This window comes from Octopus bimaculoides, chromosome 12 (genome assembly GCF_046866305.1).
Source record: "Octopus bimaculoides isolate indiv1 chromosome 12, ASM4686630v1, whole genome shotgun sequence".
Lineage (NCBI taxonomy): Eukaryota > Metazoa > Mollusca > Cephalopoda > Octopoda > Octopodidae > Octopus > Octopus bimaculoides.
The window spans coordinates 62,371,679-62,395,387 of record NC_142939.1 but is presented as its reverse complement, the minus strand read 5'-3'; the positions used below and the strand labels follow the sequence as shown (position 1 = coordinate 62,395,387).

The following is a 23,709-nucleotide window of genomic DNA, read 5'->3' as shown; positions in this document are numbered from 1 at the left end:
AATATATAAGCAAATACACTGTTCTTATATACTAAAGGTGACACATCTTGTCTAGGCATGTTTTTGGCAGTGAGAACATGTCATTGACAAGGCTTAATGAGGCCAAAGTGCTTCTGCTGTTGGCATGATTTTTACCTCCCTCCAATACATAGTGAGTTTTTTAAACACAGCACTCCATACGAGATGTTATTTCTGGACAAATGATGCTGCTGTAAATTGCCTTTCGCTGATTACTTACATAGAGTATGATACATAAATGGCTATGTTTATTTAATACTGCTTCCTACATTATGAAATACTGAGGTTTTTTTGGGACATCAATGCAATAACAAGCATAGGGATAGACAGACAGACAGATGGAAGCAGATACAGGCTGGTGACAAGAAAGGCTCCTGGTTCTAGAAAAATCTGCATCTATGAATTATTCAACCCACGTGAGCTTGGAAAAACGGACATTAAACGAAGGTGATGACTTTAGTAGAAATATGGCATCAAAAGGCTTAAAATTGACCTTAATTCTTATTGAAACCAAGCAAGACCTTGTAGAGTTAGTTTTATCATTTGACAATTCTTTGGAATCCTATTTTCTATGGATGGCTGGTCACCCATGGTTATCAACCAGCGTGGAGAATGTTCTGTTTTAAAACAAAAATGTGTTTTATTTAATCTTGCTTTAAGGTAATAAATATTTTTCTTTTTGTTCAAGTACCAAGAAATTTGGTAAAAGTTGCATCAGAAGTCAATATGAGGGTTTCTCTGATGGTAACTACCACAGTATAGTTTGTTCTAACAGAACATCCATGTTTAAGTGGAGATAAATATTACCTCTTGATATTAATGCCATCTCGGTTGCTGATTTTTTTTATTTAAGCTATATGCTGGCAGGATTGTTTGCACACTGGACAAAATGCTTAGTGGCATATCATCCATCTTTGTTTTGAATTCAAATTCTATGAGGTCAACTTTGACTTACATCTTTTGGTGGGGGTAAATATAAAAAGATAGAAAATATTAATAGCAAAATGATGAGTTTGTTTTTCCAATAACACTTGTCTTTGGTCAGGAAGTATTACTTCCTATTTGTTTCCGTCGAGAAATCAAAGGAAATGACTACTAATTCCCTTCAAATTTTGCTTTTGTGACTTGGTCAGTGCAATAAGTAGCAGCTGAGCACTGGGGCTCAAATGTAATCCACAAGCTCTCTACCCCAAAATTTCAGGCCTTATTCTTAAAGTAGAAAGGACAATTATTGGAATGTATATGCTATATTTCCTGATATAGCAACAAAAGTATAGCTTCCAAAGTTACATTGGCAAGTAAAATGATTTTTTCCTCATCTTTAGCACATTGCATTTTCTTTAGACTTATTCCCCCTCCCCTGTTACTGCAGGGGAGAAAACTCAGTGACCCGATGCCCTTACAGTGTACTACAGGCTAATAACAGGCAGTCATGGCCGTGTGGTTACTGTTAGCTTTGTAACCAGATGGTTTCAAGCTCTATCTCACTGCATAACACTGAGAAAGCATCTTCTACAATGGCTTTTGACCAAATAATGCCTTCTGAGTAGAATTAGAAATTATAGAAGGTGGACACATTGTATGCGTTGGCCTATTCTCTGTCTTTGCAAAAACTGATCAGATCCCTTTGTAGCTTGTACTTTTGAAAGGAAGTGGAATATAAAAATCCCTTAACTTGGAAAATAAGTGACAGGAAGAGCATCTGGCTGTAGAAATGCCTCGCTAAACATTCATTCAACCCAAGCTTGCATAGAAAAACAGACCTAGAACAAAATGCCCTTTAAGGATTCTTTGCGATTTCTCAATGTGCTGGAAATAGCAACCAAATCTCACCTTATCCGTTAAAAGTGTGCATGTTTGATGGGTGAATGGTCAACATCAGCTTGCAGGTTGTGGCCGCAAAGCTTTTGATTAGTGTCCGCTGGATCAGAGTGGACTTGGTGCTAAACTTAAAATACTTAGTATTTAAGACCCTCTTTTTTCATTACTCCAAGACAAGACTTCTATATTTCTTCCTCATCACTAGTCCTGGTTTTGGGCTTTAGTTCTTATTCATTTGGTTAGCTTAACACTATTTTATTTTGTTATTTTTACTCTGTGGGTCATACTGGGGAACTGCTTTCAAGGGTTTTGGTTAATTCTATTTAGCTTTTCACACACCCTGCTCCTTACATCATTTAGAACAGTACTTAAGACTAAATATTTCCCCTTTGGTGTAGACGGTACATAACTCAGACTAAATATTGATTTCAAGTTTTGACAAGGCCAGCAATTAATGGGTGGGTGTATGTCGATTACATCATCTCCCAGTGTTCAACTGGTCCTTATTTGATTGATCCCAGAAAGATGAAAGGCATAATCAACATCAGAATTTGAACTCAAAATAAAGACAGATGAAATGCCACTAACCATGTCAACAATTGTTAACTTGGCACCTTACTCATACTAAAATTTGAAAATATTTAGCCTAAGGCCAGTAAGGGGGAGGAGGGATAAGTAGATTACATCAACATATGTTCAACTGGTGCTCTGACCCTGAAAGAGCGAAAAGGAAAATTTGGCCTCAATGGAATTTGAATTTCTAGTGTAAAGATATACAAATTGTCACTAAACATTTTTACCCAGCGTACTATTCAGCCAGCTTGCTGCTTTACACAGGGCTAAATACTTCAAGGTATTTTTGTTCATGCTCTGATTCACCAACCATTTCTACTTCTAGAGTTTTTGTCCACTTTGTTTCATTCGCAAGGCTTTGGTCTATCCAAAGTCAATGTTGCAATAGCATGCCGAGGCTTCTAAGCATGTACAATCTTTGTACGCAAATGGTTCATTAATAGTTTGCCTCCAGTCTCTCAGGCTGGTCATTGTATTGTAGACTGGGGAAATTATTGTACCTCTTGGAAACAAGTGAAGGTTTAGTGAGAGGAAGAGAGAGGTCTAGCTGAAGAAAGTATGCCCCATTGAATTATCAATCATGGAAAAAGACATCAATAAAGCCAAGACACATTCAACTTAGCAATTGCCTGCTTGTGAATTGTAATCTGTAGAGATTTGTACAATCAGATTTAACTAAAAAATGCCAAAATTAGAAAATAAAATCATTTTGCAGAACAGTTTGTAAGAACAGGATATAAAAAAAGAAATTGTTTAAGCAGTAATACATTTTTATTATAAAAATTATTCGAATGTTACAAAAAAATAACTGAAGAAATACAATAACAAAACACTTTTTATTTGTATAAAATGATAGCAGTGTTAGTTATAACTTCCATTTTATTAAGTATAATCTCAATTGTTCATGAAAGAGTATAATTCGGTAGAAGAAAGACTAAAACTACAGGGTAATTAACAAATCCTTTTAGCATTATAAATTGGTTCTCAACTGGAGTCAATGAAGTTTCTTATTGAAAGTTTCATCTTCCAATCCCTCCCAACTCCTCACCATTGCTGTCAGTCAACTACCGGAGCTACATTCATTACACTCCATCCCCTTAGACCACAATGACTGGCATGGCTCTGGGATTCCAGGATAGCAAGTCTACTTAATCTGCTGTTCATATAGTCAAATACTTGTATCACCATGATCATTTGGACTAAGGATGTCCAGACAAACAGAACTATCATTAGAGCAGGTTTTTTTATGTTTTTTTTAGGACAACGACCATTATCTTTTGACGAGATTAATTAATTATTAAATATATAAACAATTCTAAGAATTTTATATCGCATTTAACTGGTAAAAAAAGAGACATGTTAATTACCCTGTAGAATAGGTTATGACAAAAAGTTTAAACAATATAACATTGAGAAAAAGGCTACAGGGTCAACATTTTTCCCCCAATTCCATTTCTACCATTTTCACATCTGCCACAGACAAAAATAAAAGAAAATGGATTTTATTAATTTGTTTATTTTGTAGACGATTCTTCAGTTTTTGTTTCTTCAGGGGATGAAGGATTTGCAGGTGTCATCTCGATTTCTTCAGATTTTGGAAGTGATGTCTAGATAAAAGAAAAAAAAAATGTAATTGTGTTTAATTTCGAATTCATTAAAAAATTAAGGTTTACCATGAAAATTACAGCCCCCATTGGCACGAAAAGAACAATGAGCTCAGTCCGGCACTGTCACTTGTTCCAATTTCAAATTTTTCATTTGTTTAACCCTTTTGATACCAACCATTCTGCAATCTCACCCCAATTCTAGAAAACAAATTTCCTATTTAAAAGTGACCTAAAAATCTTCCAAAATTTCCTGTTATGTGCCAGATAACAGCTTAATGATTTTCAAAATTAATTGAAACAAAGACAGCATATTTCAACAAATATGGTAACAGAAGGGTCAAGAGTTTACTTACTATGTAAGATAAAGGTGTTTTTAGTAAAGTCTGGAATATTTGTTGTAAACCAAGAAGGGACTCTGTTGTTTTGTGAAATAGTGTTGAAGAAATATCTTTGATAGATTCAGTCTGAAACAGTACAATAAAATAAAATCCGAAGTTATTTCAATTTCAGAAAATTGCACAAAATGTAATTGGCACTACTAGTTATGACAAAGTGTACCCAATTGATTTGATCAAACAGAACAGCCTGCTCGTGAAATTAACATGCAAGTGGCTGAGCACTCCACAGACATGCAATTCAGTAAGACACAATGTGACCAGGCTGGCCCTTTAAAATACAAGCATTACTCATTTTTGCCAGTTGAGTGGACTGGAGTAAATGGTCTTGCTCAAGGACAAGACACCACCAGGTATCAAACTCAGACATGAACTATAACAATAATGCAAATATCAAATTGGTGAAAGAACTTACATTCTGTATCGTTGTATAGAGGTTCTGACTGTATTGTTGAGATTCTTTCACGAGTTGCTTCACAACATCTGGAGTTTCTGGTAAGTTGGACGAAATAAGATGAATGGTTTCTTGTGCTTGCTTTGCAACATGGCGAGCTAAAGTAATGGCTATTTCATTGTTCTGCAAAGCAAAAGAAAAATAAAACCCAAGAGGTTAGAGTGTCATCCTATCTTTTACAGTTTCAATCTTTGGACAGTGGCCATACTGGGGCACCGTGTTGAAGGATTTAGTCAAGCCTTGTACTTATTCTATAGGTTTCTTTCTACCAGACTATAAGTTATGTGGACATAAACACACTAACACTTGTTCTCAAGTGACGTGAGGGGAACCAAAAATATGTGTTCATTTACCACTAGTACTAAGCTGTAGTGGTTCTAAAGTCACAGGCTTGTCTCTTCAACAACACCAACATGGAGAAAAGACTTGCATGCATAGGTGACTACATCTTCCACAAAAATGCTTGCCCAGGCCTGTGACATGTTCAACCCTAACTCATACAGGTACCAGATTAATTTAAAAACTGTCCGAGCCCATGGAGTATCATAAGTTTGTACAAAGTCACTTGTTAATATTTGGAACAAAGGTCTTGAACAATGTGGACAATAGTGTTAGCCTTCTATGGGACAAAACTAAATATTAAAGTTGCACCAGCTTTGTATTCTATTTGAATAACAGAAAAAAAAAGAAAATCATTATGATTGATTACTTTCGACAAATTCCCTATCAAACTAATTTTTTTTATTATTACAACAATACTCTAATGAGTCAAGATATAGGTGTCTGAAAATGTAGGAATATGTTAGCAGTTTAAATGCAATAAGTTGAGGTTAGACATACATCCTTCAAGTCATTCTCAAATTATGGAAAGAATGGTTCCCACAGTTTGACTTAGATAAACTATCTGGTTTGTGTGAACCTAACTAATTTTTAATCAATAATACCTAATCAACCCAAATCCCTGAAGCACAGCCAGCTCTTCTGTCTGAAAGTTACATAACATATGTATTCCAGTGAATTGAAAGCAGTAAACTTGTCAAATGTACACAACTTCTAATACAAGTTCCCGTCTACAAAATCTTCTCACAAGATCAACACTGGGCTACAGTTGAAGACACTTGCCTAAGATTCTATAGTGGGATTGAACTTGGAACCATGTGAGTGAGAAGTAAGCTAAGCACAGTCATACCTGCCAGTTTTCCAAAAAGAGAAAACATCTTGCTCAGGCCTGCACATGTACAGATGAATAATTATCCTAGACAGCTGCCCCTATTTCTTAAGGACCTTAAGTGAAAAAGATTTGAAATTGGCACAAAAAAATAAAGGCATGACATATAATCAACTTTATAACTTGAGTATTATTTTCCTATTAAATATAAAAAATGCTTACAGTTTTTTCATCAAAGGATTTTCCTGCATATGGGTCTTCTTCACTCATGACATCCTTCCATGTTGCCATAACTTTTTCCTTAACATTTTGGATCCTTTCTTTAGAAGAACCAATATTCTGTTGCAATGTCTCGATCTGCAAATCAATTTAAAATGTCTGATAACTTCTGCAAACAACTTTAAACTATTTTCTAACAAGGAAAAACTGCCCATTTCAATTAACTTTCAAAAGAATATGATAGGGGTTTAATAAAAACTATTTTGTACAATAAATTATGCAGTTAAAAAGAAAGTATCATTTAATTTTATCAGTTGAAATCAAAACTAAAATGGCAGTGCCAAGCAGGTAAATAATATCAGACCAATGTCTTTGACTAGATGTTATTGAAACTAACCAAATGCTTTATATAACTACTTTAAATCTTAATTGAGTGGGTTGGTATCAAGACATGTTAAATACGGTACTAAATTTCACCCTCAACGAATTAACTACACCTTTTATACATCTTCCATTATTACAAGGCTTCAGACTTATATTCCAGAAGAATGTGTTATGTTCATACTACTGTGAGAATTATTCACAATCTAGGAGGAACCACGATAAAAAATAGTTGTGTGCCTAGGGCATACATCCACAATATTCATTCATTCTTGGACAAAAGACCAATTCTGCAAGAATTTACATTTGCAACCCAGACTTTATTCTGGACAAATAATTTCAGGATTCCAGTCCCACTAACTGTATGTGGAGTAGATCTTTAGGGATTGCTGTGATAATGCATTGTCTGATGCTGTTTATCTTGTACACATTTAACTGCTTCCTCTTTGAGTTAAGCAGCAGCTTTATATCATTTTTCTCCAAGGAAACACCAACAAATATAAAATTGCATGGAGTGAAGAAATTTTCCCTGAGCCACTTTGAATCATGAAACAAGGGGAATATTTGGGCCAGATACAGCCAGTTTAAATGCTAGAAACGAATATTACTAATGAAATTAACCATAAGGTGAAATACTTACAAGAGTATAAGATGCAATTAATTTGTTTAGGGCTTCTTTGGAACGAGCCTGTGCAGTTTCCAATTCTTTCATTGCTTTTGCATAGACACGTTTCTTGAGCTTCTGAGAAATGTTGCCAACACGAGCTAAGGAGGCTTCTTTAGAGGCTTCCAGTTCTGGAGACACAAAGAACCATCAGATAAGTAATGAAATTAGAGCAGTGGAAAAAAACAGAACAAACAAGTGGGAAAATTAAAAGTCTTGACTGTGTTTAAGTCAACGTTTCCAGCCCCTGGAGATTGAAAACAATTTCAGACAGAGACCTAAGGAATTTCTTACAGCAACTGTGTTGCCAAGGAAACAAATTTCTTTAAATGTTTTGAGAGAAAACAAGCATATCTTTCCATCGATGTCAGTTTTAACATGCACTTTTCAATGTCTGCATAGGCCAGATGAAACTTAAGGCAGATTTTATTTGGTCAGCTCTCACCTGTTTCCAAGTCCTGTGTTGTACATGGTCTGAGATTTGGTTCTACTGCATGGCACCTTCAGCAAGTGTCTTCTATTATAGCCCCAAGTTAACCAAAACCTGGTGAGTAGATTTGGTAGATGGAAGCTGAAAGAAGCCAGTGGCATGTTAGTGTGTGCAGGTGTCACCTTGTCTTGACATTGTTGTTATACAGCTGGTAGCATTTATCTTCCATGAAGACAGTATCTATCCATAGGAAAATATTACCTTGCTTGGAAACAGGTGGGGATTGGCAAGACAGACATCTTGCCAAAGAAAATCTACTTTAATAAACACCTGACCCATACAAGCATGGAAAAGTGAATGTTAAAACAATGAGGACATTTTACTGCTATATCTAGGGGTTAAACAAAAGCTTTACAAGGATCTCACCAAGGGACCTTCCTCCAACCCACATTTCATCACTTAACACCAAGCCAAGACAGACAATGGAGCCCAATGTGGCTCCTAACCTCACCAGCCCCAGTCAAACCATCCAGCTCATGCCAGGATGGAAAATAATTGGACAATAAATTGAGGAAAGGTCTCTAGAGACATGGTGCAAGACAAGAGAAATCAACCATGGACAAGACACCAGTCTAGTTCAGTGACATGGCCAAGTGATCTGGTACCCATTCTTGAAGTCGTTTCACCAGATTCCATAGTATTTAACATGGCTTTAACTGACAGCTATGTTTAAGTGTATTTGTTAAGTAATATAATAATGAGCAGATGGAGGAGAAACCCTTAATTTTAATCAAATGAACTCAAGATCTTCACTTTTGTACAGTTTGCATAATTTAATAATTTGTTTTTTTATGGTTACCTTTGCCTGGTTCCTCAGAATCGTCAGCAGCAGGCAGATATTTATCAAGAGCATCTTCAGAATAGGTTAAATAAACTTCCACCTGATGCAACAGTTGCTGACCAAAATCAGTTTGAAGCAGCCACTGCAGCTGGCTGTAAGTGTAGTTGGAAGCACGAAGCACCTGTTTCATGCCATAATCCTTGCTGTTTTCCAAAGAACTGAAATACTTGATGTTGTCCACAGTTGTGTCCCCAAATTGTTTCACAGTATTGACCTTTAAAATAATCAAATTTAAAGATTAAAAAACTAAAATAAAAAAATAAAATTTTTAGCTATATTTTTTTTTATCATCAAATGGTTTCCATTCATATATTCAGGCTAAATTTTACATGGTGTTTGGAACAAAATTTTATATTTTCATAGAAAATTTTAGACCATTTTAACCCTTTAGCATTTAAACCAGCCAAAATATTGTTTTATGTTCAAACTAGAAAGATTTGACCTCTCACACCTACTCTACAATGTCATTCGAAAAACAAATAATCACATTGAATTCCTAAAGCCACAAGATAATTCACAATGAATTCAAACCATTGTAAATAAATCAAGCATCACATTTCACAGAGTAGACTGAATGCTAAAGGCTTAAAACAAAGAGTTTTTGTAGGCAGCAGGTATTGTCTCAGGTACCAACCAATACGAGAAGGGTTATTAACAATATAAATTTAACAGATGTTTAGCCAATACTATAAATAAGAAAAATTCTACTATTAAGAGTTATGGAAGATTTGGCTAAACTGACTTTACCTTATCAACTGCAGGCTGCACTAGAGTGGAGCACATCTCTTTGCTGTCAGTGACAATCTGTTAAAAATAATATAACATAATAGCATTATATATAATAAACAGTTTCTCTCACATCTGCTAAAAGTTTCATTAAAACAAAATTATTGATAAAAAAATTCTTACACTGGTTTCAGTCACTCATCTGTGACCATGCTGGCCACTACCTTTTCAAGGGTTTAATCAATCACAAACCCTGAATTTAGCTAAATCTGATATTTTATTGATTTCCATTTGTGGAAGTGTCAAATTGTGGGACAAACACATTGGTTTTTAATATGCAGACATGGCTGCATGGTAAGAGGCAAGTTTGATCCCACTATGTGAAACCTCGGGCAAGTAGCTTCCATAATAGCCTCAGACCATACACAAAGCCTCAGACCATACACAAAGCCTCAGACCATACACAAAGCCTCAGACCATACACAAACTGAAAAAAACCATCACACACATACAATCACTACATGTGTACATGTCTTTATCATTGCTGTGACGTTGCATAATAGTTGTCATAAGAGCAGTGTCAGTCAGTTTTATTCTGCAAGAGCATGCCTGGCCATGGGAAAATATTACCCTGCATGGAAACGGGTGAGGCTTGGTGACAGGAAGGGCATCCAGCCATAGAAAAATCGGCTTCAGTAAAGTGTGATCCATGCAAGCTCAGAAAAGTGGATGTTAAAATGATAAAAGTGAAACTACAGTCCACATATACACAGACTCCACAGTTTCTGTTCTACCTAAATTCAATCATCTAAGGCACTGTTCACCCTAATGCATGCTATTATAGAAGCCAATAGTTCAAAGTGACATGCAATAGGATCGAACCTGAAACTGTGGCAGAGCAAGCTCCTTCAGCTCACAGCAATACTCATGCATAATATTCAGTTAGCTAAATAATAAAAGCTAACAGCCAGAAAAAAACTAAAGGAATGGAACGAAAAATTGGAACCATTAAATGATCCCAGTCGAAGGGCCAAACCCATTCAAAATATTCCAATCCACATGCCCCCCCCCCCAAGCAAAAGAAGAAAAGAAAAAAAGAGAAGTGCCCTTCCTGTCACCAAGCCTCACCCGTTCCCAAGTAAAGCAATATCTCCCCATGGCCAGGCATTCTCTTGCAGAATAGAAGAACTGACTGACACTGCTTTCTTACGACAACCATCATGCAACGCCACAGCAACGACAAAGACACACACACACATGCAGCGATTGCATGTGGGTGGCAGTTTCAGTTTCTGAATATACTCAGAGAAAAAAAAAGAAAGAAAAGAGAAAAAAAAGGGAAGAGAGGTGACCACACACACACACACACACACACACACACACACACACACACACACACACACACACACACACACACACACAAAAGAGACACTCATGTTAATGTTAGCTTTTTATCATTCACACAATGATCAACTTACTTGCTGAGGAGTCTTTTTGATAGCAGGACACTTCTCCTCCAGTTTATCAAGTTGGTTGCATGCAAAGTTATCAGCAGCATTGACTGAAAGAACAAAAATCTGTATTAAAATTGTGCAGAGGTTAACCTTTTAGCATTCAGATTATTTTGCCAAATGTGTTGCTTATTTACACTGTTTTGAATTAATCATACATTATCTGAGCTTCAAAATTTTGATGGTGTTACTGTATATATTTTTAGAATGACATTGGCGAATAGGTGAGAATCCAGATCAGGTAGGTTTGAACAGAATAAATGAGCTGGATATGGCCAGTCTAAATCCCAACAGGTTAGGGCACAGGAATCTTCATTTGAAGTTAGTCTTCAATGCAAGAATGGACTGGACAGTTTAGCAGGAGCCAATGGATCACAGGACTGTTGTGCCCTAAAGGCTGCCTTGGCATGGCTTCTAGAGCTGGATCCCTTCCTGATACCAATAGAAACAAAAAAATATTTAGACCAACTGTTCTTTGGTGAAAGTGAATCCCCGACTGATACTTATCCTGTCTCTTTTACCAAACTGCTAGGTTACATGGACAAACACAACAGCAGCAGTAGCCAGCAATGGTGGCGGACAAACAGACATTATATACATATATCACACTCATGACAAGCTTCTTTCAGTTTCCACTTACAAAGCTTCGGTTGGACCAGAGCTATGATAGAAGTCATTCGTCCGATACACTGTACAACAAGACTGAACCTGGAAACAAAAAGCGACCCTCTAAACCACACAGCTGTTACATACAAAACATTGACAAGTCATCTGATAATCCTTTGAGATAACAGCACCAAGCTTGAAAAGAATAAGAGTTATTAACAGGAAGAGAATGCAGCTTAAAAACAGCTGAATATGTATTTAAAAAACAAAAAAAAAATTCCTCTGACAAGGTTTTGTTCAGCCCTGGGCTATAGAAGACAGTGGGACTAAGCCTAAAACCATAGAGCCTAGAGGCAACCTTAATCACATAACCTTGCAAGTACATAAAACAATTAGAAATCACACAGAACCCCACATACCTTACATTAGAGCAATGTTTCCCAACATATGTCCACCCACCCCCAGGCCCCACTGGTAGTTGGAAAAAAAAAAAACAACTTTAGCTTTAATATTCTACCAATTATTTAATACAAAATAAACTACCAATAACTTTGTACCAAGTATGAAAAAAGTACGTTATTGACAACCATTTTCACAATTCCATATACCACTATAAAAAAATTTGAGTCCCAGTCCTAGCACCACCACAATTTTCCCAGGCCCTGAAGACATATTCCTTCATATAGTACCTACTTTTAAACCATTTCATTGAAAGTCACGTTTTTGTTTAGTACACAGTGTAATGCTTATGTAAAGAAACCAGTGACTCTCAGTCAAGCTTCCTAACATAGAAGGTATGAGGATTCACCATAAAGCATTAAATTATTCCTTGTTCAATTTACCATATTACTATATAATTTTCATAGTCAATAATATAAAATACAAACTTACTCTGAGTTTGATATTTATCCAGAACTGGTTGAGCAGTATTCAGAACAGTTTTTGCTCCACTTTCAGCTTTATCAAAGGCATACTTCACCAATGTGTTGTACTCCTTGGCTTTGTTATAATAAACAGATAGTTGAGTCCATGTACTTTCAATGACTGGGATTGATGAAACACGCTTCATGAACTGGGCTGATGTCTCTTCACTGGTGCTTTGCTCGTGTTCCATGTTAGATCTTTGCTGATTAAAGTCCTACAATAAATAAAATAAATGTTTAAAAAAAAATCAAGTTATATAAAAAAAAAACAAAAAACTAAAAGGTCAAGATTAACCATCAACGATTGAAGTGTATATGGAACACCCGTATAGCCCTGGAAGGTTATTTAATCCTCAGACAATTAACTTTCACTTTCTAAAGGATTTAACTTTTGTTTAATAACAATGATTACATCTTTTTCTGTGTATTGTGTAATTGCGTGTAAATGTGTTTAGTAAATGTTAGTATGGGAATAGGAGGCATAACTTTGCAATACCTGTGTGCGTGTGTGATGGAAAGGGAACGCTTGCTTCACAAACGAACTATGTCGCAGCTAGATTACAGCAAAATGATAATGATACTTCACACACTATAACCTCAGTGACGTGAACGACAAATAATGATCGTTAAAATAAGAGACATTAATAAAAACTGTCAGAAGTGTAGGGAGAAACCCATCATTATCTCTTGCTGACACAGTGTGTCCTTTCTTAAACGGTAAATACTAACTAGTAAAAGTATCTCAAAATCACCGGCGCAAGCGTGGCTGTGTTGTTAACAAGTTCGCTTCCTCACCATTTAGAAGCGTGTTCAGTCCCACACTGTGATACCTAAGATAAGTGTCTACTGCAGTAAACTCAGGCCAACCAGAGTGTTGCGAACGGATGTGTGGGTTCGCACATGCATGCGTTCTTCCGACTTGCGGCCGAACCTTCGAGCACGCATCAAACTGATTGATAACAGTTGGACACTGTCCTGTCTTCTCCCACGCGATGTCCTTGGTCATCGTCGACAATGACGGACGTACCAATATAATAAATATATGTGCGTATATAAAAGAAAGAATATAACACACCACATCGTTCAGTCCTACTGTGTGGCACCCTAGGCAAGTGTCTTCTGCTATAGCCTCAGACCAACAAAAGCCTCGTGTGTGAATTTGGTAGATGGAAACTGAATGAAACCCTGTGTGTGTGTGTGTGTGTGTGTGTGTGTGTGTGTGTGTGTGTGTGTGTGTGTGTGTGTGTGTGTGTGTGTGTGTGTGTGTGGTCACCACCGCTTGACAACCAGTGTTGGAAGGTTTACATCCCCATAACTTAGCAGATCGGCAATGGGATCGATAGAATAAGGACAAGGCTTTACAAAAAAAAGCACTGGGGGGGGGGGGGCCGATTCATTCGACTAAAATTGAATTTAATGCCCCAGCATGGGCACAGTCTAATGACAAGATAACAAAATAAGTTTCTTTTAGAGATTATAGTTACTTTTAGATTTAGATTTTTTATTTTTGTTATTTCGAATAAGAAAAATTAAAACTGATCTGGGAAAGACTTCCGCCTATCCTCCTCCATTTTCTCCAATTTTTTACAAATCATAATCTCCGTATTTTTCCACATATTTTGAAAAAATATTCTGAAAAAGTAAAAAAAGATGAAAGAAAAGGGGGTTGGGGTGGGGTAATTTAAAAATGCCGATTTTCGCCAATTTTTCTTTTGGCAGATTCGTATTCCCTGTAGCTGAAAAGGCGGGGTTTGTGTCGAAAAAAAAAGTTTTAAAAAGGGTGGTTTGGGGGCGGGGCAGACGTCTTGCCCTGATCTGTTTAAAAGAAAAAAGTAAAGATTGTCAAAATATGGAGAATATATTAACGACAGTCTGAATACTTGGACTACAGTGAGATTTCATGTCAAAACATGACCTTTTAAAACCACTCCGAGTGAGCCTTGTTTCTATGTAGTTCCCACAGTCGATCCTACTCGCACAGACCACCTCCTCCAAATTTTGTCACATTTTATTTAAAAAGAAAAAAAAAAGAGCGAGAAAAGGAAAAATTATAAACATACAGGCGCAGGAGTGGCTGTGTGCTAAGTAGCTTGCTTACCAACCACATGATTACGGGTTCATTCTCACTGCGTGGCACCTTGGGTAAATGTCTACTATTATAGCCTTGTGAGTGGATTTGGTAGACGGAAACTGAAAGAAGCCCGTCGTGTGTGTGCATCTTCTCAACAGGCAGACAACCGATGCTAGTAACAGTTTATCGGTTTCCTTTTCCGAACCGCTAAGTACTAGGCTTACAAAGAATAAGTCCAGGCGTCGATTTGCTCAACTAAAAGGTGGTGCTCCAGCAGTCACATGACAGAAACAAGTAAAAGAATACAGGAGCGGAAATCATTTAGAGTGCCAACACCCTTTACTCGGTTTTTATGGATTTGTAATTTCAATTTATAATTACGGATTGAGCAAAAAAAAAAAAAAATCAAGGGTTGGTGGGGGATTTTGAGAACCACTGGCTCAGTCGAAGAACTACCCTCTATCGGACAAGCAGTAGGAGGGAGGGACAGACGCGCATACAAGACAATAAAGAAATATTGAAACAATTTTGAAACAACGGGTTAGAAAATAAATTCCTGGTTTTACAGTAGAATTTTCGTCACTGTCTTGGACCGGATTTTGATGAATTCATTTTATTTTCTGGATAATTCGACACTATAAGATTCCCTAAAGTCTCAATAAACACGAAACAGAATGAATTGGTTAACTTTCATAAGTTTTATTAAAAGACGCCGTCGATATATCTTATTGAAATTAGAATTCACAGCCTACTGGAACCACCTTCAAAAGTAAAACAGTTGATCCTACCGGTTTACTTTTTCTCTTCATTACGCGAACGAGACGGCAAACGGATTCTAAAACAACTTTCAATGTGGTAGTTGCATTATAATTGTCCCCCCCCCCCCCCACCACCACCACTCCCCAACAAAAAAATAAAATAAAGCATACGCACTATATTCGTTCTTCACTCATTTATTACCGTTCTCATTTTAACTGATGTCCATTGTCCGGAAACCTTTCGTCACACATCTGTGACCTTTTCAGCGACACTTTTCGTCCTCGTGTACGCTCCTGCTAAGCGGAGCAGGAGCATACACAATGACGGAAAGTGTAACTGAAGAGGTCACAGATGTGTGACGAAAGCTTTCCGGACAAAGGAACAGTAATAAACGAGTGAAGAATGAATATATAGTGCGTGTGTTTATTTGAAAAAAAAAAAAAAAAATGACCGTCCCGAAATATAACTAATTCTTTCTGTAATAAAGGACGAGTACATCGACCCCAGTGCTTAATTGCTAGTCATTTCATCGACCCCAAAGTTAGTTGTCCACGGCGTAAAGTCTGATGAAATAAGCCTCAGCATCAAATAGTTATGAGGATGATTAAAGCGCGCGACTACTGCTAAAATTCGGCATGGCTGTCGAAATTACAAGGCTAGTGTTTTGAAGTTGCAAAACAATGGGTGCGCCAGCCTTTTTTTTTTTTTTTCCCCGCCTCTCCAAATCAAAAATAAAATAACTTATATTTCAACTTCCTACACTTTACGTAAGAGCTGTCACGCTAAAAAAAAGAAAAGTGATCATTATTAAAGATTTAAAGTTCGTAGAATGAGTAAGTTTAACTTTTTCTTTGATGTGCAAGCTGAAGTTTCGCGTATTTTGTAAACTATCTGGGAGGTGTGTCTTCGTAACTTTGAGTATATTATTTATATGGGAGAATATAGAATTAGAACAAATTTCCCACCTCCCGAATGATGAAGTTGATAGAAATAAAAAAAAAAAAAAAAATTAAAAAAACATCTCGTGTGAAGGAAGGAAAAATCGAACGTAGTAAGTTGAGGGCAGAACTTAAGTTTCGTCAACAAAACCTAGAGTTGAAATTACAGGCTGTTAAACATTTCTTTTAATATTAAAACTAATGTTGGCGGAGGTGAATAAGTACACCACCCGTTTTCGGATTAACAAACAACCCTAAACACCGGTGTGCAGATCCTTTACTTTCGCCCGAATGTTAATATTTTTTATTACATATAGAATCAAATATCTAAAAAAAATGATAAGATAACAGAAACGGTAGGGCAGAGGCAAAATATTTAACGGTGTTTAGAGCAGTTCAATCCATACCATCCAGGGAGTTGAGTAATTAAATGTAAGCAATAATATAAATAGATTAAATATACAGGAGACTTAATGCCAAAATTATATTTTTTTTTAAATCGTATTTATAAAAATATACACCTATATATTCATCTATATATTTGTTAAAACTTTAGTATAAACAGGATTTTTTAAAAGTCAGCTTCTTTTAATGCCTGCTGCATTAAATATTGCCGAAGAGTAACAAAACAACTAATTATTAAGAGCTTCATTAATGTTCAACTTGTTACGAAAAGAAAAAACTTTCCAACTGTTAATGAAATTTACAAAGTTTTGTTGGCAAAACTTTTAAGTTTACCAAGTTATTAATGTAACACTCACTAAGCATTGTAAAGAGACATAAAATATAGAAGAAATAAAAGCTGTTCTTGTCAAACATAATAAACTTACTGTAAACAATGAAGTTCAATAGCCGGGTAAAGGTCTTCTTAGTGAGACAACACCTTCTCTGTAGTCTGACTTATTACGCTATGGAACTGAAGAACTGTCGACGGTTCTTTTATACTACAGTTGCCTCCTTTTGAGTTTATTGACTGTTTCTGACGTCACTCCTCTGTTCTTAATTTTTGACAATTCGAGAAGCAAGGTCAAAAAAGGGGACGATCGCGTGGAATATGCGTCATTTTAATAAAATTCCTCCGTTGGTTTGATCAAGTTAGAGAGATTATAAATTTGTTAAGAGCAGTTTCGTTCTAGTTTGAAGTGGTTGTGGTACAAAGTTTATGATAACAGGACAAAGACAGACTTGATAGGAAATACGATCGATTAAAAGGGTGAGCAGACTAGATAAATGAAATAGATAGACAAACAAGAAACATAAGGTTCCAATGTAGAGACACGAAGCCTCAGATTTGGGAAGAATACAGTCGAGAACACTGTATTTCTTTATTTTCCTAATACAAAGATAAATAGTGGGGACAAACAAGGACAGACAAGAACATATATATGAGTCAGTCAAGCTTTTACGGATGATTCAATACAAATGAGTTTATACAATTCAGATGATATGAAGTAAAATAATCTAATATAATATAGGTTAAAAAATTTTTTTGTCTCTTTCGGGTTTTGGGTTAGTGCACTAACTCGCCGGTTGATTTCTTTTTGGTAATTCTGTTCTTCTATGCTCGGACCGGCCGTGTTAGCACGGCTCCTTGCATACTCATCTTTCGTACCATTTCCTTCCATCTTTTCGCGAACACTCTTTGCGGCAGGTTCCTCCCCTCCAGACGAATCTTGAAAACAAGATGAGAGGTGAAGTAATCCACCAGCCCTCGTCTGGAGATGAACTGCCCTGTCGCAATCCCTTCCATTCGCATCTTCCATACCGTTTCTTTCAATGTGGTTACTACGCAGAGAAATGCTGCCTTCTTTTCTTTGGAGAAAGAAGAAGGCGTTGCAATCTTTATCATGGACTCAGTCGAGAGTCGTACTCCTTCCGTATCCGACATCAGCTGTTCGGCATAGGTTATCAAATCCCTCAGTTCCTCACAGTGTACGAAGGCATGCGTCACCGTTTCACTGGCAGGCCCGCACCTCGGACACGTGGGGGAGGTGTCATAACCATGCCTTGACAACCTTTCCCGAACCGGTAAAGCCGATCGGTAGCACAGCCAAGTCAAGGATTTCTGGTAGTTATCCAGAAACCTCGACCCGAAGGTCCTCCCGAACAGGTTGGCTAGCTGCCTCTTATCGAAGCCCAGAGTCTTCCCCAGGACATCGTCAGACTTATGCTCTGCCAACCCCTTTATAAATATCCGCTGTGGTAACCCTGCTGTCAGCATTGCTCACCCGGGAGAAGAGGGAAAGTGCTTGTTTGCACTCCACCTGCCATTCCCCTGTCTTGGGTCTCCGCCTGATCCATGCTCCTAAGTCCACAAGGGACTCACACTTTGGGAAGTCCTGTCCGGCAAGCGTTGACCACACCTGCTCACCATCCAGGTGGCACTGAAGATGCCTCAGCCTCAGCGCGTGCTTGCGCATCATCAGCCAGGGCATCACCAGCCCATCCTTTAACGGTTTCTGGCAACAGATGGAGCGCCTCACAAGTGGAGTTTTACTTCCCCACAAAGTGGAAATGGATCCGTTCCAACTTGTTCAACCACAAACCGGGACAAGGCACGACGGTTAGGTGGTAGGTTATCACCGATGCTATGATCATCTGCACAACCTCCCCCCTTCCCAACAAGGATAACCTACTCCCAGACCACTTCTGGGCTATGGCTGTCACCTTACCCGCCACCTCACTCCAGTTCGTCTCCACCTGAAGGTCCGGTCCAAACCAGACCCCGAGCATTTTAACCGGGCCCTCCGTCCAGCGCCCGACGATGCTGTTGGGAGGCATCGACTTGCCCCTCCAGGTGCCGAGTTGCAAGCCGACTGATTTTTCCCGCCACCGTCTCGTATCCTTTGATGGCGTCTTTTATGCGAGGTAGACGCCCTTCGTCAGACACGGTGATGGTAACGTCATCCGCGTATGCCGTCACATTCCTTCCGTAACAAAGATCATGCGGGTCCACCCCCACGTCCTTCAATTTCCGCAGCAATGGCTCAAGCGCGAACACGTACAGAACCGGGGACAGGGGGCAGCCCTGGCGAACCGAACGCTCGATCGCGAAGGGGTTCGAGAAGAACCCATTCACCCGGACTATTGATTCGATATCACCGTGCATGGCTTTAATCCAGCCTCGGAAGGTCGGACCAAATCCGGCCGCCAGGAGGACCGCCGCCAGGTATCCGTGGCCAACCCTATCAAACGACAGTCGAGAACACTGACCCAGTACTTGATAGGTGTTCCATTTTTATCGGCCCCGGAAGGATAAAAGGAAAGGTTGACCTCGACAGGATTTTTCCCATCTCGCCGAGGTCATCTTAAAAAGAAAATAAAGTAAAGAGAAACACAATCAATTGATAGGATGAGAAATAAGACATTTTTCTTCTTTTTATTGTATAGAATGGGAATGGTTTTCAGATTTATTGTTAAATCCTCAAAATAATTGATCCAATTAGGCGTGTTTTGACATATACATTTTTTCCCACTATGTTTGTTTGACCATTTGCAGCCGTCAACTTAATACTAAGTTGGAGACGAGCTAGCAAAGGCGCTCTGAATGGTCGCTTGGCCTACTAAAAATAGCAGCCAAACCTCCTAGGAGTCTTAAAAGATACAAATCTGAAATAGAAGATAAGACAGTCATGGTTAAAATCCTTTGATCACAGGTCTGCTAGATCAGAGTTGGTCAACCTGCGTCAATTGTTAGCTGCCAGGACAGTTCGTTCTTTAAAAAATTTTGTCTTTTCCGAAATTCATCAACACCACTCTTGACGTGCCAATGCACCCCTCCACGGCGATGAGAAGACGATTCAGTCACATGATTTGGGTCAAGATGGAAAAGAATGGCCCAATCAAAAAAGGATTGGAAGCGCATTGTAGCCAGCGGTGTATAACAACATCCGATAGTCTGGCCGATACATGATTACGCTTGTTCTTCAACATTTCATTTGACTTATGTTTGTTTTACTGATCCCACTTTTAACCCTTTCTGACGAGTTATAGTGTATCTTAGCACTTTTTACAGTAAGCTCATTATCATTTTGACTAATTTTAATATCCTTTTGACTTATTGTGATGAGAAACATTCAGATTACGAAAGAAAACTATCCTTTATTGTTGAATTAATTGATAATCATCTTAGTTTTACAAATTTAAAGACTGATTCTGAGGTTACTAACAAAAGGAGGGCTAATAAAGAATTAGTAGGAAACGAGATCAGGACAATAAGCCAAATCAATAGAAAAAGGGAAAGAAACGAGGTGATCGACGAAGATCGAAAGGAAATTATAAATAATTGCAGCATGGAAGGTGTTTATAAGCCATTTAAAACACACAAAAACTGTTAGATTCACTTAAACATTTAAATTTAATTTGCCAAAATAATTTCGTCGCTTTGAGACCGCGACCTGTTCACTGACAAAATTCCGCGCTGCATCTCAATTATAAATAGGTAGGAGAAAACGAACAATTTACTTCATGTGTATGTGAGAGAGATGCCTGTCCCCTTATCCCCGGGACCATCTTAGCAGAATTATGAACCCCAAGACAAATCAATGCACTGGGCCCAAATGCATTCATTGACAAAAAGTTACAGCATACATAGGTCAGAGTAAGGTTTCTTAGGTTCGTCGCGGTTCCTAGGTAACTGATCAGTGTGCCTACGCATTAAGACAGCACTGCTTGTCACCCCTACACTTAAGGCGTTCTAAATTCCTTTATCTCCCTCTATCTCTTCCTTTTTTTTTTTCTCTTTTTCTTTTATTTAGGCTCATGACCTTTATAAAGAGGGGACACCACAAGGACAGACCAAACAATACATGGGGTACATAAAAACGTATAATGAATGAATTATGAATATAAATGAAATGACAATGAAATGGCTTTCCTACCCCCTTTCCCTCTTTCTCGCCCCACTCTTGTAAGTGTCCACTCCTATAAACCATGCATTCATCTCTATCATACCCAGCATTTCTTTCTCAAAACGTTGAGGCACTGGAAATCTCAGCCTGCTCATGTTTTTACAACAGTGAATATACAACAAGACGTGTGTATATTCACTGAGTAAAGCAATTATGTAATATTTATAACTCTTTGTTGACATTACGACCGGTCACTACATTTTTGAAAACGAGTGGAATAAAAAGAACTGCTACGCTTGAAAAACAGCAAAGGGTTGGTGTTAGGAAGAGCAGCCAGTCATAAAATATTACCACATACAAATCCCCTGCCAATCCATGCTAGCATGAAAAAGTAAAAAGAATGTTAAATAAAAAAAAAAAAAAGATGTACATCGAGACTGAATGTTGTCATTGAACCGATTTCAGTTGTTATGGAAATATGTGTGGCTATTAAGAAGTTTGCTTTCCAACAACATGATTCCTGGTTCAGTCTCACTGCATGGCGCCTTGAGTAAGTTTCTTTAGCCATAGGTACTGGCCAAACAAAGGTTTGTGAGTGGATTTGGTAGACGGAAACTGAAAGAATCCCATCGTACATGTATGTATGTATGTATGTACGTATGTATGTATTCACTAACGTAGCTAAAGTGTGTGCCGCCTGGCGGGGCCCTTCCGTTTGCCACTCCAGGACCACAGAAAAAACACATATTGCCTACAACAGACCTAAAAGTGCCAGCCCTACCACCCTCTAGCTACGCTAGTGTATGTGTGGTACGCACATACGCACGTATGTGCGTGTCTTCCATCACTACTTAACTTATATTAGTTTGTTTACGTCCCTCTAACTTAGCGGTTCGGTAAAAAAGCATGGCCACAGTCTAGTGACTGAAACAAGTAAAAGACTAGCAGAATTCTTGGAAGAAATCAAAACAGAAGATCAAAGGCAGACTGAGAGAACTAAGGGCCCTCGGACATAACTGTTTACTGGGCCCCTTAGCATTGATATCAAAGAGGATTAACATGTAGAGTGCAGGCCCCTCAGACCTCAGCAGAATTTCTTTGGTCTTGTAAATCAGTACCAGAAATAACTTGATCAAGTCCAAACAATTTTTGTTGGAAAGTGACCATCCTGTCAAGTATCATTTGCAAAACTCCAATCTTCATCCCAAATCATCTTCCATGAGTGCATGGACAGTCCTTGGAATGTAATTTTTCCAATGACAGACTTTAAAAATATGAAGGATGCTAGATTCTGAAATTTTTGTCTCATGACTCACTTTCTTCACAAATTTTCATTAAATCTGGCAATATATTTCCAGTACCCTTTTTTGGGGGTATGTTAATGACTTATGGAACATTTATTGTGCACATTTTAAATAGTTCCATCTGCTTTAAACATATCTGTAATTTCAGTCATGGCTAGTGACATAGGTGGATCTGTTTGTACCTAAACTTTCTTTGGCTTGTTTTGAAATTTCCACGAGAACTACTTTAGGAGAAATTTCTAATAGAACTACTTTAGGATAAATTTCCTCTGCTGAAAGTTTTGTTTTGTTCCCTTAATTATTTCTAAAGGGTTAAATCTAAAAAAGAAATGAAAATTTAATGAGTTATCAGCTCTTAAGGTATGTTTACAACTTTGGGGCAAACCTATATATACATTCCCCCCCACACACACACACACATTCATATATATAGATGCAGGTTGTTCATAAATTATGATCATATGTTCCATAGTTAATCGTATCTGTTAAAGCTGAGATTCATCAATCAACTTCTTTCCAACAAATGGAGCCCATGTGAAAGTTTTCCAATGGTAAAACTGTATTTCCAATGTTTTCCAGTAAATTCTGCTGAGTTATCCTTATTTTTCATTTTCTTTTTTTCCTACTTTTTTTTTTTTGTAAAGGTAATTTATGGACACCTTGTATACATACATGCATACATACATACATACGTACATACATACATATATACACACACATTCATACATACATACATACATACATATATACACACACATTCATACATACATACATACATACATACATACATACATACATACATACATATATACACACACATTCATACATACATACATACATACATATATACACAAACATTCATACATACATACATACATACATGCATACATACATATATACACACACATTCATACATACATACATACATACATATATACACACACATTCATACATACATACATACATACATACATATATACACACACATTCATACATACATACATACATACATGCATACATACATACATACATACACACATGTATTTATGTATTATACAGTTTCCTTTTGTTTTTTGCTTTTTTTTTACAGTTAATTTATCAGTGCTTAAACAAATAAATGAACTGTCTATCAGTTTTAACTTCAAATATTTCCATGTCAAGTATTTCTCTGTTTAATCTATGCTTGATCAGATTTATCAAGGTCGCTGTCCTAAAAATAGATTATTTAAATATTAAAGTTTAGACTGAAGTAGGAGGAAAAGATGCAGTTTGCCCTCTTGGCCTTGTTTTACTGTATCGTATGTGCGTCTGTGTTAGCATGTGCATGAGGTGTTCTTTATTTATAGACAAGCAGTGTTTGAATTTTTACACTTGGAGGTTGTTGCTTAGC

General features: G+C 37.5%; 1 protein-coding gene across 2 annotated transcripts; it reads right to left on the bottom strand.

Annotated features, from left to right (window-relative positions):
- Positions 1–3,161: 3,161 nt before the first annotated feature.
- LOC149133113 (perilipin-3-like) lies at positions 3,162–17,153 on the bottom strand. 2 transcript variants are annotated; one of them, XM_089361182.1, is made up of 10 exons: positions 16,996–17,153; positions 12,366–12,612; positions 10,836–10,918; positions 9,379–9,435; positions 8,590–8,845; positions 7,277–7,431; positions 6,259–6,393; positions 4,830–4,991; positions 4,373–4,483; positions 3,162–4,019 (listed from the first exon to the last, which is right to left on the bottom strand). In XM_089361182.1, exons 2-10 carry the CDS (start codon positions 12,586–12,588, stop codon positions 3,927–3,929), a joined length of 1,275 nt encoding a protein of 424 aa, XP_089217308.1. In that variant the 5' UTR covers positions 12,589–12,612; positions 16,996–17,153; the 3' UTR covers positions 3,162–3,926. The 2 variants fall into 2 exon arrangements, with proteins under 2 accessions (XP_089217308.1, XP_089217309.1); XM_089361183.1 differs by having other exon boundaries at positions 12,366–14,640; positions 14,805–17,122.
- Between the last annotated feature and the right edge of the window lie 6,556 nt (positions 17,154–23,709).

What these genes read in the sequence shown, in the direction of transcription:
- LOC149133113 (XM_089361182.1), bottom strand. Translation starts at nt 12,588, where the DNA reads ATGGAACACGAGCAAAGCACCAGTGAAGAGACATCAGCCCAGTTCATG. An exon ending in TTCTGAGGAACCAGGCAAAG is followed by an intron (nt 7,432 to 8,589) that starts GTAACCATAAAA and finishes TTGTGTCTCCAG; the next exon opens with AACTGGAAGCCTCTAAAGAA. An exon ending in TCTATACAACGATACAGAAT is followed by an intron (nt 4,484 to 4,829) that starts GTAAGTTCTTTC and finishes GTACTGTTTCAG; the next exon opens with ACTGAATCTATCAAAGATAT.